Source organism: Sminthopsis crassicaudata, chromosome 5 (assembly GCF_048593235.1).
Source record: "Sminthopsis crassicaudata isolate SCR6 chromosome 5, ASM4859323v1, whole genome shotgun sequence".
Lineage (NCBI taxonomy): Eukaryota > Metazoa > Chordata > Mammalia > Dasyuromorphia > Dasyuridae > Sminthopsis > Sminthopsis crassicaudata.
In genome coordinates this window covers 207,771,401-207,791,785 of record NC_133621.1, presented here as the reverse complement: position 1 = coordinate 207,791,785, position 20,385 = coordinate 207,771,401, and the positions used below count along the sequence as shown (strand labels likewise).

Genomic DNA, 20,385 nt, shown 5'->3' with positions numbered 1-20,385 from the left:
GATATTTAATATGTATGGGAATGCCTGCCATCTAGGGGAGGGGATGGAGGGAAGGAGGGGAAAAACTCGGAACAGAAGGGAGTACAAGGGATAATGTTGTAAAAAAAAAATTTACCTATGCATATGTACTGTCAAAGAAAATGTTATAATTATAAAAATTAATAAAAAAAATTTTTAAAAGTGCTAAAAAAAAAAAGAAATTTTTAGCTTAAAAAAAGGCCAAGATCTCCCATTTCATCCAGGGTTATCTCCAATGGTTCTGATCTATATATCTAGCCACTGGACCCAGATGGCTGTGGAGGGAAAAGTGAGGCAGGTAACCTTGCCCAGCCTTCCCTCACTTAAATCCAACTCAATTGCATGTTATGGCACCACCCCCCTGATGTCATGGTCCTCTTTGAGAACAAAGGACAAAAACAACAATAGCAATTTAGAAGGAAAAGAGAAAAAAGCCCAGAATGGGGACTTGAGATACAGCATAACTAGGGATGACATGGGTAAAAATAAGTAAAAGAGAGTGAGAAGGAGAAGTCAAATAAGTAGGAGCAAAACCTAGAGGACAATGTCACAAAATCCCCAAGAGAAGAGAGTTTTCAGAGGGAGAAGTTCTTGTTGTCAAATTCTGTGAAGACAGCAAGAAGGGATAAGAATTGCGGAGGAAAGGGCAGTCACTTAACCCCAGTTGCCTCCGCAAAAAAAAAAAAAATTAAAAAAATAATTAAAAAATAATTGGAGGGGATAAGACTTAGCAATTAGGAGATTATAATTTTGGAGAAAGTAATTACAATTGAATGATGAAATCAGAAGCCAATTTATAGAGAGGTTGGAAGGGAATGAATGGAGAGAAAGTCAAAATACCGAATGTAGTTGACTGATTGAAAAAAAGGAAAAGAAATATATCAGACTATTGTTAGTAGAGGTGATAGAACCTAGTGAATTTTTTTTTTTAGGATTGAAGAGATTTGAGGGTTCTTGTAGGTATCAGGGAAGACACCACATAGATAAGATAAGATTAAAAGAATAGAAAAAAGGGGGAATGATAGTAGAAGAAATTTGTTGGAGATGACCAGAAGGAATGGGATCAGGGTTTTGGATAGAAAGACTGGCTTTGGAGAGGTTAAGAGCCACCTCTTTATCAGTTTTGAAAAGCCAGAGGAGAGAGATGTTCCAATTCACTGGCCTGAAATATTAGTTGTAGCTGTTCTTTTGGAGCCTAACTATGCATTTGAATCAAATCCATCATCCTCACTTAATGTGTGCATGTTTCATTTTTAATAAAGAGAGCTGCTACTCAAAGTTAGAAGTCATTGGTTCCCAGTTTTTTTTTCTGCCCAATACCCCGTTTCTGCACGACTAAATTTTTTCATTTCCACCTTTCAATTTTGTTTGCACGAGATTTGGCAGCAATCACAATGAAAACATATAAAGCATAATGTGGTTTTTCAGTTTACAAGGAAAAGCAGGCCAGGACCTTTGTATTTGAAAATTTCGTTAAAGCAAAGGAACTTGTCTGTTGCAATCTATGTATAGCTTGCTTAGAGTTTAAATCAAATTATTCACAAGTAGAATAGATGATGTGAAGATGCTATGCCAGTTCAATTTAATTTAATTTTATAAACATTTCTTCAGGGCTTACTATGAGCACTCCATTGTGCTTTTCCCAGAGCATTTCATTTCAAATAGTATACTTAGTCCGTCAATCAATAAACATTTATTAAACACCTACTGTGTGCCAGGTACTCAGTATAGACATCTCTCAAAAACAGTAAAACTGAAGGCTCAGAGCTCTGATGACTCACTCATTATTGTGGAAGGTATAAAGATGAGATAAATGCAGAGAAATCTGGGGAACTCACAAGAGGTACAGGGAGATCACGGTGGTCATTCCTTTCTAGGATGCATCTTAGATTTTGTCTACCATGATCCAGAAACATCAATCACCCCTGAAAGTCACAAGCAATAGTCTGAGTATCTTCTACAAGGTCCCTGGGGTGGCTCATACTGGAGTTTTTAGGACCTTTTTTTGGGTACAGCCAGAAGGGATGGTCCCATTTGTAAGCACAAATCACATTAACAATACAAATATAGGTAGGAAAACAACATGATCCCTAAGAAAACTACCACAATTGTTACAATTTCTTTCCATTTAACTCTAGAGAGGTGGAGTAAAAATCAATAGCATTTAGTGGTACAAAAATTACCATCAATCTACTCCCAATGTCCATTTAATCAGCACATTTCATCTTGCAACTCAGATGTCCCATTTAGTTGTATGGTCTCTGGAACATTTCTTCTTAAGCACTCTTCTGTTGAACTGGTTTCTTTTTCCAGGTTACTAGCAAAGGTTCCTCAGATGTTCCTGTTAAAATCTCTTACCAAACAGATCTCAATACAAGTTGGGACAGCTTTTCAAAATTTATTTCTCCAATAACTAGTTCTTATTGTGAAAATCAATTCATACTTCTAATTAGCACTTACAGTTTTAATATAATCAATAACAAAACTAAAAGGGGTGAGGACACCAAATTAAGAATTCATAATTCATTTAAAATTTGTCTTTATTGTCCTTTTAGAATCACTAAAATTTGATATACAGGATTGTCTGATCTTGCTTTCTCAAAATTTTCTACTCTATGATTGATCTTACATCATTTTGAAATATTTAAGAATTTTATTTCATATAGACATATATACATCTAGTAACAGACATATGATATTTAGATTAAAAACATCAAGATCTCATATTATTCTATTGACCACTTGCTAGAAGTATTATATTAAAAAAAAAACAAGGACATGACTATAACAGCATTAAACTGGTCCTTTGGGCTGAAGCCTAAAGGTACATATATGCAGGATAAAGCATCCTCAGCTCTGTTCGATTTCAGGTAAGAAATACAATTGGCAACCATCCACGCCATAACAATTTTACCTCATAGCCAGATACAGGAATAGCCAGATGGGAAACATTCCTGTTCAAAGGAAATAACAGTTGGAAAAATGATCCAGATTCTACTTTAGGTTAGGCCAAAGGTTGTCCTTCTATCTTTTTGCCCAGACACAGACCTCCACTCATAACAGATCAAAATCATGATTCCTCTAAGTAGCTTTTGGCATTTTTCTCAAATCAGGGATTACTGACAATGACCCACCAGACAATTATACCTAAATTGAAAACTCAAAACCAACTGGTAGAATTTTTTTTTCTCAATTTATTGCAGCTCTAGAGGGCTTCTCTAGAGCTTCTCTGAAGGTCTTGGGCTTTCCCTCCTTTTCACTTAAATAAGTTTCTCTTGGGGGCAGCTAGTTGGCACAGTGGATAGAGCACCAGCCCTGAATTCAGAGGACCTGAGTTCAAATCTGGTCTCAGACACTTAACACTTCCTAGCTGTGTGACCCTGGGTAAGTCACTTAACCCCAACCTGGGGTGGGGGGGAATTTTAAAAAAAAGTTTCTCTTTGTTTTAGAGAGGAAACAAAACATTTACTAAAAGCCACATAGAACAAAAATTATGTAGGATTCTCATATAATTTACACTCAGGTTTCCAATTTTGACACACACCAATTTAAAAACGATTTTAAAAGTGACCAATACTTAACTTTGTAGACTTCTTAAATTCTAACTTGATGTTCCAATCAAACTCAATTACTTTTTGGTTGTTTACTGATTCACACCAACTTTTTCTTTCTTTTTTCTTTCTCTCTTTTGTTTTGTGAGCCAGGAAAGTATTAAGTGCTCTTCTGTTCCAAAATAAAGGTCTTCATCTTGAACTTTTCAGTAACAGCCTTCAAACTTGACTCTTGATAATCATACAAATTCAGGTCATTTACTGCCAGAGTTTTAAAGTGAAAATAAACTTTCCTCCTCTTTTTTTCAAAAGTTTCCAATCTCATATCCTCACTTCACACTGTCAGTGCAGTTACCACTTCCTTTCTGCCTATGCTCTTCTCATTCCAACCTACTTACGCTTTCTTACTTTTCCTTCTATATACAATTCCTTCTACTGGATTTTGATTAAAGCCTCTTTAAAACTGTACATCTATTCTGATCTGAAACTTCTCCTACCTTCTACTTGCTTTTACCATCATATCTCAAACAATCTTCACTGCACTTAGTGTATTTTTTTTTCTTTCTCCTGTCTACTCCCACCCTCATCCCCACCCCATCCTCCTTTTCCTCAGGAGCCCAGATTTGGGGATCCCATTACCCGTTCACAATCATATACCTTATTGCCCTCCTGTAAATGTTTAATTCCCTTCAGCTAGGCCCTTTTGCCTTATCTAATTTATCAGCTAAATACCTGACTACTGTACTGGGACTTTTCATGTATGGTGTTCCAGCTCCAGCTCCTCAGCTAGCTTCCTATATTTGCTCTCTAAATTGTTATACCTAGTGGCTTCCCTTAGTTTTGTAAGCAACAGCCAGTAGCACATAAGTCACCACCTTCTTTCCCTTCTTGCCCAACCTGATAGAACATATTTCTACAAAGGATTCTAGACCCTCTGGAGTTTTCAAAGGTGTCATGCAGCAGTCTATATGTCCAACACACAGGTCATACACCCCACTGTAAGGTCTCAGGCCATTCCAGAATTCCTCCCGGCCTTGTCCCTGCTCCCCACATTTCTTCAGCGTCACATTGACCACATAACTTGAGAGTTCATAGTTCCTCAACCAAGAGAACTCTGAAACTCCCTTCTCCAATAAAAGGAGTGAGCTATTATAAGGTCTGAGTTCCCCAACCAAGGGGCAAGCTCTAAACCAAAGAGGCAGGAAGGTCCATTATCATTATATAAGTGATTTAATAATCATATGGGTTAGTTACATAAAAGCCGTCTGTGGTGGCCGCCAGAATAATTCAGTGGATCATCTCTGATCCCCATCATGCAATCTGGGGCAGTTCTGTGGATTCCCACAAAGACCTGCTCCCCTCAAAGCCCCATGATAACTATAGATATCAAGTAAAGGAAAAAGGAGCTATAGAATATCATTGTATATATTAGTGCAGTTTAGGCTAGAGTTTTGATTTACTTCTCAGTACTAAGCCTGATTCAGTATTGGACCAGTGCAGGAGTTAGATGTTCAGGTACTCAAGGCAGTGTGCTAGTCAATTTGAATATGTTTGCAGACATCCACAAGTTATTTGTTAGATATTGTGTCCTTGTAATGGCTTTCACTCCCTTTGGTACAGCTTTTACCTCAATAGAGACCTCACATACCCTATATTCCTTCCCAAAGCCTTTGGTATGGCTTTTTACCAACTGGGACTCCACAGTTTCCTTTTCCTCTTAAAATGTAAGTTCTTTATGGACAAGGACTGTCTTTGTTGCACTTGAATTTGACTTCCTGGAATTTCGCATACTGCATGGCATGTAGTAAATTACGGACTTATTATTTATTGACTGATTGCTTTGGGGACTGCCCAATGGCCCCCGGGAAGTAGTTTCCTAAAGCATCCTCATTTTCTCAGGGACAGGGATTTCCAAGTTTTTAATCACTGATCTCATCACCAAAGATTGTGGAATTTGTGGATTTCCTAACTCTTAATATGATTTGTGACAGTGGTAGGGCACTCTTGGTTTTAATTTGAGAATACAGCAATTACATAGTGTGCAGAAACAAATCTTTTCCTCAAATTGAGGTTTGTTTTAGTATCTAATCATGGATCTTACTTCTAGTTCTATGGCCTTATCAACAGTCCTGTAATTTTGATACAAAGCACAAGACTGACTCTCTGTAATTCATAGGCAGAAAGGGTGGTTGATATCTAGTATTAACCAGCATAAATCCTTTACTAATATGCTGCCAGATTCCATGAATATATTCAAGGATTTGGTTTTTTTTTTTCCTTTATCACCCCCACTCTCCTTTAAAATGTACTTAAGATTTGAAATTCATTATTATGGAACATTATTGTTCTGTAAGAAATGACCAGCAGGATGATTTCAGAAAAGCCTGGAGAGACTTACATGAACTGATGCTGAGTGAAATGAGCAGGACCAGGAGATCATTATACTTCAGCAACAATACTGTATGATGATCAATTCTGATGGACGTGGCCCTCTCCAACAATGAGATGAATCAAATCAGTTCCAATAGAGCAGTAATGAACTGAACCAGCTACACCCAGCGAAAGAACTCTGGGAGATGACTATGAACCACTACAGAGAATTCCCAATCCCCCTACTTTTTTCTGCCTGCATTTTTTGATTTCCTTCACAGGCTAATTATACACTATTTCAAAGTCCAATTCTTTTTGTACAGCAAAATAACCATATGGACATGTATACATATATTGTATTTAATGTAATTTAATAATGTAATGTAATAATGTAATTTAAGGCAAAGATATGGAGATGGAACATATCAGGACTAAAACAGAAGATTCATAGTATAACAGTTTAGCTAAAATATAAAAGAAACAGAGAATATTATAATATAAAGCTAGACAAATACTTGGAATCCAATTGAAGAGGCTATTTTTAAGCAGTTATAGATCTATCCAAAATTGTCACTGATTCTACATTGCCTCCTTATTAATTAATTAAGGTCTTTCATAGTTTGATATTATCCTACCTACTGTAGAATCAAATGTGACCTTAGTTTAAATTTTCTTTGGTAGATATAGGATGCTACTGACAGGGTTTGATTAGAAGTAATATGATCAAGGGCAGTGAGGTGCTGCAATGGGTAGAATGTCAGGGCTACAACGAGGAAGATTCATCTTCCTGAATTAAAATCTGGCCTCTGACTCTTACTAGCTATGTAACCCTGGGCAAGTTACCTTCCCTATTTGCTTCCATTTCCTCACCTATAAAATGACTTGAGGAGGAAAGGGCAAACTATTCCAATATCTTTGCCAAGAAAATCCCAGATAGGGTCATGAAGAGTTGGACATGACTGAAAACAAGTGAACAACAACAGTGTAGTCAGAGCAAAGTGATAGGAAGATTATTTAGCGGTATGGAGAGATAATTTTTGTTCTAGTTCTAAAATCAAATTATCTATCTATCTAACTATGTACCTATCTATCTAATTGTTTTCCATCTAGCTATCTCACCTATCTCAGTTGAACATCTCCTTCTTTCCCCTTCAATGTTATTTTTGACTTCCTCAGAAGTTTTTATCAACAGTCACTCAGGGGCGTTTCCTTTTGGTCTGATATGAAGATGATATGTTATCTTCTCTATGTTCTCTCCTTTTTCCCTTCCTGCCCCAATGCCACAGCTGAACGTGTTTCCAACAGTTGGCTAGAAGTTCGACACATTGAAAAGTATGTTGAGCAAGGTAAAAGTGGAACAAGGGAATTACTCTGGTCTTGGGCACAGAAAAACAAGACTATCGGTGACCTTTTGCAAGTACTAGAAGAAATGGGCCATGAGCGAGCAATTAATTTAATTGTGGATCATGGTAAGTCCTTGTTCTTATACTATTGATAATATAATATTATAATAATATAATATAATGTTGATAATGTTAAATATTGCTATCTGTGACCAGTTGGGAGAAGCAATATGGTATAGTAAAGGGTGGTCTTGGTGTTGGGAAGATCTGGGTCTCTATGACCCTGGGTAAATAAATGAAACTCTTAGTTGCTCCTGAGCCACTTTCTAAGATTCTACATTATAGATGAGTTGCCTTTCTGAAGGCATAGAACTCAGGATCTGCTATCTCAAAGACCTGAGTTCAAATTAGGCTTATGAAACTCACTGCCCAAATGACCCTGGGCAAGCCACTTACCTTCAGTCTCAGTTTTTTCATCTCTAAAATAATAATAATATTAATATTAATAATAATAATAATACCAAGGTAGTTCCAAGGTTATTATGAGAATAAAATGTGGTAATTTTTTATAAAGCACTTTGCAAACCTTAAAGTACTCTATAAATATTAGTTGTTTTGTTTTTAGTCCACGAGGTGAATTCTATACACTAATGAAATTGTGTATGTCTAAGACAAAAAAAGGAATGATTCCACTTATTTCTTTTGAAAAATGTAACATTTCCTCAAATGACATTGACTTGTTCTTCTGTCAAAATCTGCTCTTCACCAGTGATTCTATTCAGAAAAGGACACAAAACGTCTTTCACCACATTCCTTCATTCTCAATTCACAATGACATTGATCTGTCCTTTTCTGCAGTTTCATTTCTCTCTAATGTTCACAATACAAATCTAATTTTTTTTTTTAGCAAAACAATTCAGTTATCTGTTTAATAAGTATCTGAGAATACTTTTGAGGTCCATACATTAGTTGAAATGAAACACATTGTTACTTTCTAGATAATTTTATGCCCATGATTTATCATATAATTAGATGCTAAGAATATAATGAGATTTCTTCCTGCAATCTATAGGAGACTGCTGGAACAGTTCAATGATTTTTTAAGGATTTTTATTCTTTGGATTCTGTTGTATCCCCAAATCGTTCTTTCTCTGTAGCAGTCATTCTGCTTCTTTCTAATTATTTTCTTTTTCTCCTTTACTTTTGATAGCATATAATCTGGAATGAAAGTCTTTCTTTCTATTAAAAAAAAAACAAAACTGCTTGCCTTAGTTTCCCTAATTAGGGAAATAAAATGGGGATGATAATAATAAATAGCATCTACCTCCCTGGATTGTTGTGAGGCTCAAATTAGATTGATATTGATATTTATAAATATATTTGTATAAAAATTATATTATATTGTGTAAAGATACAAATATTTATTACATGTTTGGTATAAAAATCTGCATATAGTAGGTGCTATATAAATGTTAGTTATTATCATTTTATCTCTGTTTCCCTCAGTTTCCTCATCTATAAAGTGGAGAATAATAATAAATAACCCTGAGGATTGTTGCTAGGATCAAATGAATGCTTTTGGTAAAGCACTTAGGACACTGCTTGAATCAGTGTAGGCTCTCTATATAAGTGTTAGCTATTATTATTATATATTTTCTGACAGAGAGCTTGTGAATTTGTTTTGCATAACTATATTTATTTGATGTTAGAATTTTTCTTTTGGAGGAAAATTTAAGGAATGGTGGGGTATTGTTTTTAATTTAGGGAGCCTGACACATGAACAGATCTATCAACTTTCTTTGTTGGTACAATTTCTCTATGTGGAGGATTTGGGGGAGCTTGTTTCTAGAGAAAAAAAAATTCAATATGTAAGGGAGATATCTTGGAGAGATTGTGAAATATAGAAATTCTGTAACTGATTCTAATCAGCTAACCAAGTAGTGAAAGAAAAGCTCTATGATGGGCTTTGAATTCCTTGGTCTCATCAGTGGTCGGTTTTCTTCTGTCTTTTGAGAGATTTCAATGATTCTGTCATTCAAAGTGTCTATCTAGTGAGAGATAATGTCATAAGGCAAGAAAGTATTATATATTCTCCTCTCTCAAACCATATGGCCCCAAGAAAGAGGACTGGGTCTTTGGCTTTTTTATAAATGTTCTTTTCTATTCTAGGTGGAAGAAATTGGTCTTCATGACCTTCTGTACCATCCCAAGTTCTAGTTTGGGTTTTATAGCCTTCCCAGTCTTGATGCCCTAATGAACAAAGAGCAACCTCCTAGACAGACCTATTGAGATAATGATACATTGAGATAAGTTCACCTTTGGATGTGAATTTAATGAAACCAAATACTATGGGAAACTAAACTAAGTTGTGATCCTACTCTCTCAGACTCTAAGTTGGTATAGAGTAGTATATGACCCTTGAGATGTTGAGGGAAGACAATGTTAATTTATTCTTGCTTTGTAAAAGCTAATCAATGTCAAATAGTTCAATGGAACTAAGACACTAGTTATTATCCCCTAAGAATGGGAGGTACATAGCTGATGGGAGCTCCAGATGATAGTGATAGAAAAAAGAGGTACTCATCCTCATAATTACCCTTAGAATTCTTAAGAGTTGATGCAGTACTCTGGCTCTGGAAGAAAGAGCCAGGGCATACTAGTTCACTAAAAATGGAAGAAATGAAAGAGTCAATGAATAATAATAATAAAACCCAGAAGAGAACATAAAGACGTTCAGAAGGAGACACAGATAAGGAAGTGTAGCATCTACCATTTTAAATTTGAATTATGCAAAAAGACCCAACATTTATGTAATGAACAAAAAAATACATCTATAATAAGAGGTTTAGTTTCATAAACATCCTCTTTTTTTGTCTTTCTTTACACATTTGAATATTCACATTGATGTTTCATAAGTTCATAATTAAAAAAGAGCATTTAAAAAACTAAAATGCTCAGAGCAGCATTGAAAAAAAGGCAGAATTAAGAATAGGTGGTTTGGGTCTGGATTAGAGGAAAGAGGAGTGATTGAGGAATGGGAGAAAAAAAAACCGACTGTAATATTGGGAAGGAAAAGAATTTCGAAAACCTTAAGGACTCTGAACAATGCAAAGATCCATCAAAATTCCAGAAACTGACAATAAATCCTATTTCACAATTTTTGGCAGAGAAATGATGAATTAGAAGTACAGAACAAGGAATAAACTTTCAAATACTGATAAAGTATAGACTCCTTTTCTGTGACTAAAGTCTTTTCTGGGAGGGAAGAGTAAAGAGAAGCTAATTATTGGAAAGAATAAAGCAGGTAGTGATAGTGATACCAAAATAAAAGAGAAAAGAATTTAACATGTACACAATACTCAGCCCATCAAGATGGTGTATTACAAGTAGCAACCTAGCTGTATTCTGAACATTCCCTCCAAACAACTTTAAAATTGTGTCTGAAATAAAATATCAGAATGTCAGAACCAATAAAAGGTCAGAGTGAGACATTTTTCTGGCCTGAAAAAACTTTGAAGGTTAGGAGAAGTTTGTAATATGTGGTGAAAACCTGTTAAGAGTACACACACATTAGCAGCAATAAAAGTGGCTTGCAAAAGCAATAGCAGCAGCAGGCTTGGAAATTCTCATCCCAGAGACCATGAAAGGGTTAGACTAATGGTCAGAAAAGAGATATAAAGGGACCTGTTGCTGGCACTGGGTACAACTAGCACTGATTAGCAACTTTTTTGCCCATATATGGTTAAAGTTCCAGGGCAAAAAAAGAGAATTGGAGCTTGGTCATAAGGGAGTAAGGGCCCTGTTTGCAGTTCCAAGGAAAAGAGATTGCTACTGCTTATGGTTGCAGGAGACAAAAGGCCCTTCCTGGATAAAGACTAGAACAAAGACCAAGAGAGCAATCACCACATCTCTCCTTGGATCATACCACCTTAGAAGCACCCAAAACTGACAGATTCTTAACACTAGCTCTAAAAACATCAAGGTGGGAAAAGTCTGAAGTTTGAGATAGGCTCTGTTTATCTAGAGGTAAGATACTAACTTTAATGCAAAATTCAAAGTTAGGAAATGGGCTGGAAATATGAGCAAGCAACTAAAAAAGAATTTGACCATAAAAAAGCTACTATGGTAGCAGGAAAGACCAAGACATAAACTTAGAAGATGACAACAATATGAAACAGTTCATCAAAGAAAAATGTTTATTGGACACAAGTCCATTAAGAATTCCTGAAAAACTTAAAAGAGTGTGGGGAAAAAAATTGGGAAAAGAAATAAGTGGTGCAAGAAAATCATGAAAAGAGAATTAACAGTTTGCTAAAAGAGGCATTTTACTAAAGAAAATAACACCTAAAAACTAGAATTGACCTAATAGAAAAAGAGTAATGAAAATTTACTGAAGAACTCCTTTAAAAACAGAATTAGCCAAATGAGGGACAAAGATATAAAACTTCCCTGAAGAAAATAATTCTTTAAAAATTAGAGTTGGGTAAGTGAAAACTAATGACTTCATGAGACATCAAGAAACAATAAAACATAGTCAAAAGAATGAAAAAATGCAAGAAAATGTGAAATATCTCATCAGAAAAATAACTGATCTGAATAATAGAAAAAAAGTGATAATTGAATTGTTGATTAAAAAAATAAAAGATATAAGAATTACTGGCCTACTTGAAACCATCACCAAAGTAAGAGCCAAACTGTCATATTTCAAAAAATTGTTAAGAGAAATCGTCCCAATATTTTAGATTCAGAAGGTAAAATCAAAATTGAAAGAATTTATTGATCATCTCCTGATAGAGATCCCCCAAAAAATTCCCAAGGATATTATAGCCAAATATCAGAGCTCCCCCAATTTGGAACTATGCCCCAAAAGTTATCAAACTCTGCATACCCTTTGATCCAGCATTGCTGCTATTGGGTTTATATCCTAAAGAAATACTGAGGAGGGGAAAGGGACCTGTATGCGCCAAAATGTTTGTGGCAGCTCTTTTCGTAGTGGCCAGAAACTGGAAGATGAATGAATGTCCATCAGTTGGAGAATGGCTGGGTAAATTATGGTATATGAAGGTTATGGAATATTATTGCTCTGTGAGAAATGACCAGCAGGAGGAATACAGAGAGGCTTGGAGAGACTTACATCAACTGATGCTGAGTGAAATGAATAGAACCAGAAGATCGCTGTACACTTCAATGTTGTATGAAGATGTATTCTGATGGAAGTGGATATCTTCAACATAAAGAAGATCCAACTCACTTCCAGCTGATCAATGATGGACAGAAACAACTACATCCAGAGAAGGAACACTGGGAAGTGAATGTAAATTGTTAGCACTACTCTCTATCTACCCAGGTTACTTATACGTTCGGAATCTAATACTTAATGTGCAACAAGAAAATGGTTTTACACACATATATTGTATCTAGGTTATATTGTAACACATGTAAAATGTATGGGATTGCCTGTCATCAAGGGGAGGGAGTAGAGGGAGGGAGGGGATAATTTGGAAAAATGAATACAAGGGATAATGTTATAAAAAATTACTCATGCATAGATACTGTCAAAAATTATAAATAAAATTAAAAAAATATATCAGAGCTCCCCGATTAAAGAAAATATTTCAAACATCCAGAAAGAAACAGTTCAAATATTGTAGGGCCAGTCAGGATTACACAAGATTTAATGACTTTCTTAAAAGAGCCTAGGACTTGGAATATGGTAATTCCAAAAGGCAAAGGAGCTAGAATAACCAATCAAGAATAATCTATATAGTAAAACTGAGTATAATCCTTCAAGGGAGAAATGAACATTCAGTGAAATAGCATTCCTGAATAGAAAATTTGACATTTAAATGTAAGGCTCAAGAGCATAAAAAGATAAGCATGAAAGACAAATCATAAAGGATTCAATAAAATTAGACTGTTTACACTCCTATATAGAAGATGGTAAATGTAATTTTTACTTACTTTATTGGGGGCAATTAAAAGGAATTTATGTAAACAGAGGGAAGGGTTGTAGGTTATTATTTGTAGTGGCAAACAAGGGGATGCTCATCAATTAAGAAATGGTTGAACTATTTGTGACACATAATTGTGATGAAATGACTAGGTGGGTGGTTTCAGAAAGATATGGCCAGATCTACATGAACTGATGCAACACGAAGAGAGAAGAACTGGGAGATCATTATACATAGCAACAGTAATGTTGTAATAGCAATAATTGATTGTGAAAGAGTTGGCTAAATTATCCAAGACAATTTCAAAAGATGTGTTGAAAAAATGCTTTTCATCTCCAGATCTCAATAACTGATGAACTCTTAGTGGAAATAGAAGTATAATTTTCTTATTTTATTTTTCTTGCCTTTTAAAAATATGGCTATTATGGAAATATGCATAATTTCATATGTGTAATTGATATCATATTGTTTGCTTTTTTAGTGAATGGGGAGGAAGGAAGAGAATTTGGAACTCAAAATTTAAAAAGAAAAGAATGTTAAAAAACAATTTAAAAATTTTTTATATATATTAAAAAAACCAAGCTGTGGGTAATAAAAGATTCATCATTTCTTATATAAACTTCTCTGTTCTCTTCTGTATATTAAAATGTTCATTTTGTTTATATCTGCCAAGCTTACAATAAAAAGTCTTTTTAAAAAGTATTCTGAATAGAGATCAAGTAGGCATTGTTTGTATCCACCAAAAAAGAAATGTTTCAAACATTAAACATGAAATCATGAAACCCATAAATGTGCACTGACAGATTGCTGAAAATGTGAAACAGTAACTTATAATCCTATTATGTTCTCCAAAAGGGTTGAAATTTAAAAACATCAGGGCATGAAACATTTTGTGGGATTGCTAAACAGACATTTCACTTTAACCACAATTCTACAATATCAAGCAACCTACTCACAGACTATGTCTTTGATTAAACCAGGGCATAGGATGGTCTCTTCTTCCTGGCATTGGTCATCTTCTCTGAGTTTTTATTGGAAACATTTCCTACTGGACATCCAGTACTTGGTCTCAGGAGTTTCCTGACATCTTAAACTCATGTGGTTATCACCAAAGGTGATAATGTCTATCTCAATATTATTGTTTGGTTACTCTGATGAGGTAAAGAAACAAAGCAGAAGAGAGAGCCAGAAATTTAACATCCAGTATTTGGCTTGCCTATATAGCACATATTTTCACAATCTTGTGTGAGCAGCTACCATAACTGTTGTGGGGAAGGAAGAAAAGTCCCCTTGCTTCCTTGAAAGGGATGTTTTAAGAATCTCAAAATGCTTAACATACAAGAAAAGAAATACAGAATGTGAAGATGAAGTCATTGCTTTTAAAGTCTACTAATGCTTGATCCTTACTAACTTTGTGACCCCAGGCAACTTAAATAACTTTGATTGCCTCCCCCAAAATAAAAAAAAAATAGAGTTATCTATGCTGGCTCAATGGACAGTCCTTGATGTCCTAATGGACAGTTCCCCTTACAGGGAACAAAATAAATAAGGGTATGGTTTCATAACCCTAAAGTACAAGCCTATGAGACCAATGTGTTGCTGATTAATCCCAAATCTTAAACTCTTCAGCACTGAGCCATTATATATGCCTTAGCATCCAATAGATTAGGGACCAGGGAATGTGGTGTTCCATGTCAATTTAAAACCTATTCTATTTTCTCAACCTTTGGGAGTGGAAACAAACCAGCGGTACTGATCCCTTGTCACCATGAATGTTTATTTAAGCACATTAGAGTACTTAGAGCTCTTAGATTAACAGCCCTTCAAATTCAACATCTTTACTCTGTTTGGTCCTTTTCATCTGTATGCATTTTTACCTTTGCTGCTTCTGTGATAAAAGAGATTGTGCAAACAATTCCAGCTTGTAACCCAAAGAAACTTTGAACACACAAAGATTTAGACCTTGAGAGTTGAACCTGAAAATAATAGCTTCTGAATGACTTTGGTTGCTGTAGGTTATTCTCTTAATGAGATATAAGACTTAATTCCCATGGAATTCCTGCCATGTTATCAGCTACATTTCTCAGCTTTAGACTTTCTCTACTCTTCTCTCTTTGCTTAGCTAGCAGAGCATTGCTGTATGAAGTTGACTCATCAAGTTAAATTCAATAGGTCCCCTGGAATCATAAATGTGATGCCTTTTCATTGTCTGAACCCTTTTGAGCCCCTAAAGCCTCCCACATGACTTGCTGTTCATGATATAAATACACAGAGATTTGACTGGATACAGCTGGATATATTTTATGTCTTGCTTTCCTCAGACAGATTTTGGCATGGCTTTTTACCCTCTGGGTTATTTTGTCAATGCAGAAGAGGCTGATTTGGCTTAGGAAAAGGCCTAAATTCTATCCTTTCACTTCGCTCCGTTATTATGCAGTCTATGTAACTAGGTTTTTTTGTTTTTTCTTAAAGAAAAACAGCTTCTCTTGTTAGTGAATTCATATAAACCCTCTTTATTCATTTATGTGCTTAATGCAAGATGACAAATAAAGACCGATAGAAAGGAATAGAGATTTCAAAGATGCATCCTTCATTAAGGAAGATAGAATTGTTTAACTGTGATTATTGGAATTTCTTTTGTAATGCCAAATTAAATGTATTTGAACATAGAGTTCACTAGAAACAGAGATTTGATTCATTGGGGAGAAAAACACAGTTTGCCAGATGCATATTCTATATCACTGGTTATATATCATTACGAGTTAGTACTGGCTAAGTAAGTAATAAGAAAAAACTGTTGCACTTGATTAAAATCATGGTAAGGTTTACAAAAAGAAGGGCAGTATAGTATAGCGAATACAGTATTGACTTTAGACATAGATTTGAATCCTACTTCTAATACTTACCAGCTATATGACCATAGTCAAACCAATTAATCAAATAATGAGCATTTTGAAAGTGCCTACTATGTGCAAATCTTTATACTAGAAACTGAGGGCATAAAAACAGGTGTTTCTCCTCTCTGAGCCTCAATTTCCCCAATTATAATATGAGAATAATTATACTTATCTATCCTTGCTACTAGAGTTCTTAGGAGGAAAGTATTTTGCAAATTTAAAAATATACCAACCTTATAAACTATAAGAGTTGTGTAACAGCATAGTATCCTAAAGAAAGGGATGGACTTTGAATTAGGAAATGAGGGCTTGACACTGCTTTCTGGTACTTACTTACTTTGTGGCCCTAATTAGGCCCTTTAAATTCCTAGTGGCTTAGTTTTTTCATCCGTAAAATAGGGAGAATCTTACTTCATTATCGATATCCTGTGATGGTAGCCCCATCTTTGAGAATACAGATGCATTTCAACATTTAAATGCTGAGTGATGAAATTGCAATACATAAAGACTTCACCTTCCTTTCTTAACAATACTGGCTATCCATACTAATGATGTCTTTAATCCCCTATTTTTATGTGAGACAAGCTTTTGTCTCATCCCACACTCGTAGAGTTTGCTGGGTAGTTTGAAAGCAATCAGATTCCTTGCTCCCATGATAAAATTCCTAAAAGATATCTTTAACTTGGATTATTCAAAGTTTTTCATTGATTATATGTTAAAGCATAGACATCATGCATCCTTCCATTGCTTTCTGTTTAATTTTTTTTTTGGCAAAGTTGTTATTCCCCACTACTTGACTCCTCTGCTCCCTCCCAAATATAGTACTTCAGAATTGTTAACTGCTTTGTAATTAGTTCCTTCCCCTACTATAACTGCCACACTTTGCCCAAAGCAAATCCCAAGACTCACAAATTGGCTGAAATTCTAAACTTTGGAGCTAGTACTGCATGAAAATCACTTGTTTGGGGGCATGCTTCTCCCTCCCCCCCATCCCTATAGGTGTTCATTATTAACCTATTTGATAATTGGTTGATTGTCTTCTGGGAGTGAGAGAAAGGAAGGTAAATTGCCACTTAAAAAAGGTTAATGGTTTCTTAACTCATGGTAAATTAAAATGACAAAATCGAGTTAATTCAGGACATTTTCTATATCCCCTTTAAAGGAAATTTCTCAGATGATTAGGGAAAAAAGAAAAGAAACTATATGTTCTAAAACGTTTATAGTGGCTCTCTTTGTGGTAACAAAGAATTGGAAATTGCAGGGATGCTCATGAATTCAAGAAATGACTGAAAAAGTTATGGTATATGATTGTGATGTTATGCTACTGTGCTATAAGAAATGATGAGTACAATGATCTTAGAAAAACAGAAAAGACTTGCAAAAAATAATGAAGAGTGAAATGAATAGAACCAAGAGAATATTGCATTCAGGTATTGTAGAGGGCTGAAACTCTGGAGAAGTATACTTGAAACAAGGTGTTAACTCAGTGGAACTGATGGGACAATGGTTCTCTAGTTCACATATATACAGAGTACTTAGTATGGTGATGTTATGGTTCTCTAAGTTCACAAATGTGCTGTAATGATGTAATTACAATAAGGCATATAAGGGCTAAGAAGGTGGCTCTCCTGCCTTCATCACTTCTCCACTAAGACCAAAGAGTCAAGCTGATGCCAAGGACCTTCAGAAAGCTAGCCCAAACATTACAAGTAATGGCACTATTATTATTTTTTAAAATATTTTTTTTATTTTTACAAAAATTTTATGCATTGGTAATTTCCCAGGATTGACAATTGCAAAATCTTTTGTTTCAAGTTTTCCCCTCCTTCCCCTTACCCCTTCCCCCAGGTGGCAGGTTGACCAATACATGTTAAATATGAATGGCACTATTATTTTAAAAATGACTTTGAATAAATCATTTTGACTATTATAAATACTCAAATTAACTATAAGGGATGTTTAAAGAAAGGTGCTATCTTCATCCAGAGAAAGAGGTGATAAATAGAAATATGTATAGAATAATTTATATATTTACCTGTTTGTGACAAACAGTAGCTAAGTAAGTCTGGGGCCAGGAAAGGGAGAAATTTACAATTTTATTATGTTTTTAAAAGGAATATAAAGTTGTACATAATGAATTTTTGGTTTTGATAAGGTGAATAAGACCACAACAAAAAGATCCCAGATATTTGGTAGCTGGATAGGTCATAACATTTATAGGAGATAATCTGAATTAATGTATACATAGGAATATTCAAGTGCTCCCTGAGGAGCACTGACAGTTTATTTCATCCACTAAATGGGTCTTTTGTTGCTAAATGGACATTTTGTTAACCTTAAGTGGACTTTTACTGTAGTAGGTTCTTGTTGAAATTTTTGCTCACTTGTACCCTACTTCCTAGTTAACTCCTTATAGGGTTAGCCCACTTACTAAGCTGACAGATTTTCAGGAATTTAACCTATGGCTTAATGGGAGATGATCTAAGCCTACAAGTTCTTTTGAGTAGCTTTGCAACACCAGCCCAAAACCCCAATATGTTTTGGAGTCCCTCCCATATTCCAACATTTGGTGGCTTGTATGGAAGAGTTCTAAAACCCAAATGTATTTTGGGGGATCTATCACTTTTGCACCATCTACCTGTGAAGTCCAGGTTAGCTCCCTGGAGGCCTCAGGATCAGCCAGAGTCAGGATAAATAAAAGTCCTTGATCGTTAGGGGGAGAAGTGAAAGAAGCAGGAAACTGCCACAAGGCCCACCAAAGATGTATCCTGGATTCTCAAGTACAAAGGCACCAACTTCTCTCCTCCTCCTGCTGCAAAGTCACTCTCTCACCCTTCTGTCACCCAGCCCTCAAATCCTTATCTATGATTATCTTAACACCAAATATTCAGTAAGCACCAATGGTGAGAAGAGCCATATATCCAAACATATGCTAACAGAGTCATTGTCTCACATCAAATAGGTAATTAGCCTTAAGTGCTCGGTTGTCTGATTGAAGCACACCTTTTTTCAGAGTTTCAGTTCTACCTATCCCAACAATTTCATGAATCAAAAAAAAAAAAAAGGCAACTACTAAAACTATCAGCTCAGGTAGAAAATGAAACCTCCCATTTTATACCCAACTTGTATGATAATAAATGAGATGAGGTGAGATCTTTCAAGACAGTTGTGGAAATTGAGTAAGGCTTCATGTACTTCAGAGTTTGAGGAGGCCTGAAGGACTTTGAGCATTGATTCAAGGGCATAATTGAGTCCCCTTCCTGCTATCCTCCCATGACACAATTTCCTCCCTATTTCAGTCAAATATGGGCAACTATGTACCTATTGGTCAAGTTCAATTTCATGGGTAGATCTCGAGTTTAGAATGTAAGACTCTCAGCCAAAGAGGATGAGGGTCAGTGGTGGGAGGGGGTGTTTTGCGTTAGAGATTAAAGGGGCTGTCCTGCCCACAGGAGGCGCTTCCTCTCTTAGATTGTATGCTCAAGGGGTGGGACCCCCTTCTCGAGAGAATGTACAATAAACTTTGCTTTTCTCTAGAGCTCTCTCCAGCTTTTTTTATTAAATGGTGACCCCTTACCATTTCCGTACCACACAATAATGAGTCAAAATAAAATCAAGGCTTGTTGGGGAATACTTGTGATTATTAAAACAATACTTGAGGAAGATTAGTCTAAAATTTGCTAACTAAAATATTTTAAGTACAGTACCTGTTGGAAAAGTTGATTCATTTTTTTTCTTTCATTTTCTATTTTCTTCCTTAGCCTAATAAATGACAAATGTTTGGTAATTATTTTCAGACATATTTATCATGTAAAATCAGTACCAACCTCATTATGATGTGAATTTTGAGTTTACTCTCTTCCCTTGTCAGAAGAAGCCCAACTGGCTATTATTATCAGACATAACCTAGTCCCAGACTATCCTGTTTGTGTAGAGTGATTCTAAGAATGAAACTCATTTATCAGCCTCCATTGTCTATCCCTGCAACCCCTGGGCCTCTTTTAGCAATCTTTGAGATATTAATTAGCATATCTTTATACAGGTCCATCTGGCTCCTCCTTGATTCCTCCCTCTGAGTCACCAAATACTTTCCTGATACTTCCATTTCCTCTATAAAAGATGTGCTCAAAATGAAGATCTTTGCTAAGTCCTTTCCAAAACTAAGCCACAATGATGAGATATTCTCTTTCTCCTTCATAATGTCTTCCCTTCATTATTGTAAACTCCTCTAGGAATTTAGGCCGACAGACAATGG

At 35.5% G+C, this 20,385-nt stretch overlaps 1 protein-coding gene across 2 annotated transcripts in view; it reads left to right on the top strand.

Annotated features, from left to right (window-relative positions):
• IRAK3 (interleukin 1 receptor associated kinase 3) overlaps window positions 1–20,385 on the top strand; it is an 81,901-nt gene that overhangs the window by 10,722 nt on the left and 50,794 nt on the right. For both annotated transcript variants that reach the window (XM_074269715.1, XM_074269714.1), the window contains exon 2: window positions 7,226–7,408. In XM_074269715.1, the coding sequence (XP_074125816.1) occupies window positions 7,369–7,408 (40 nt within the window). In that variant the 5' untranslated portion in view covers window positions 7,226–7,368. The remainder of the gene's footprint in view (window positions 1–7,225; window positions 7,409–20,385) is intronic.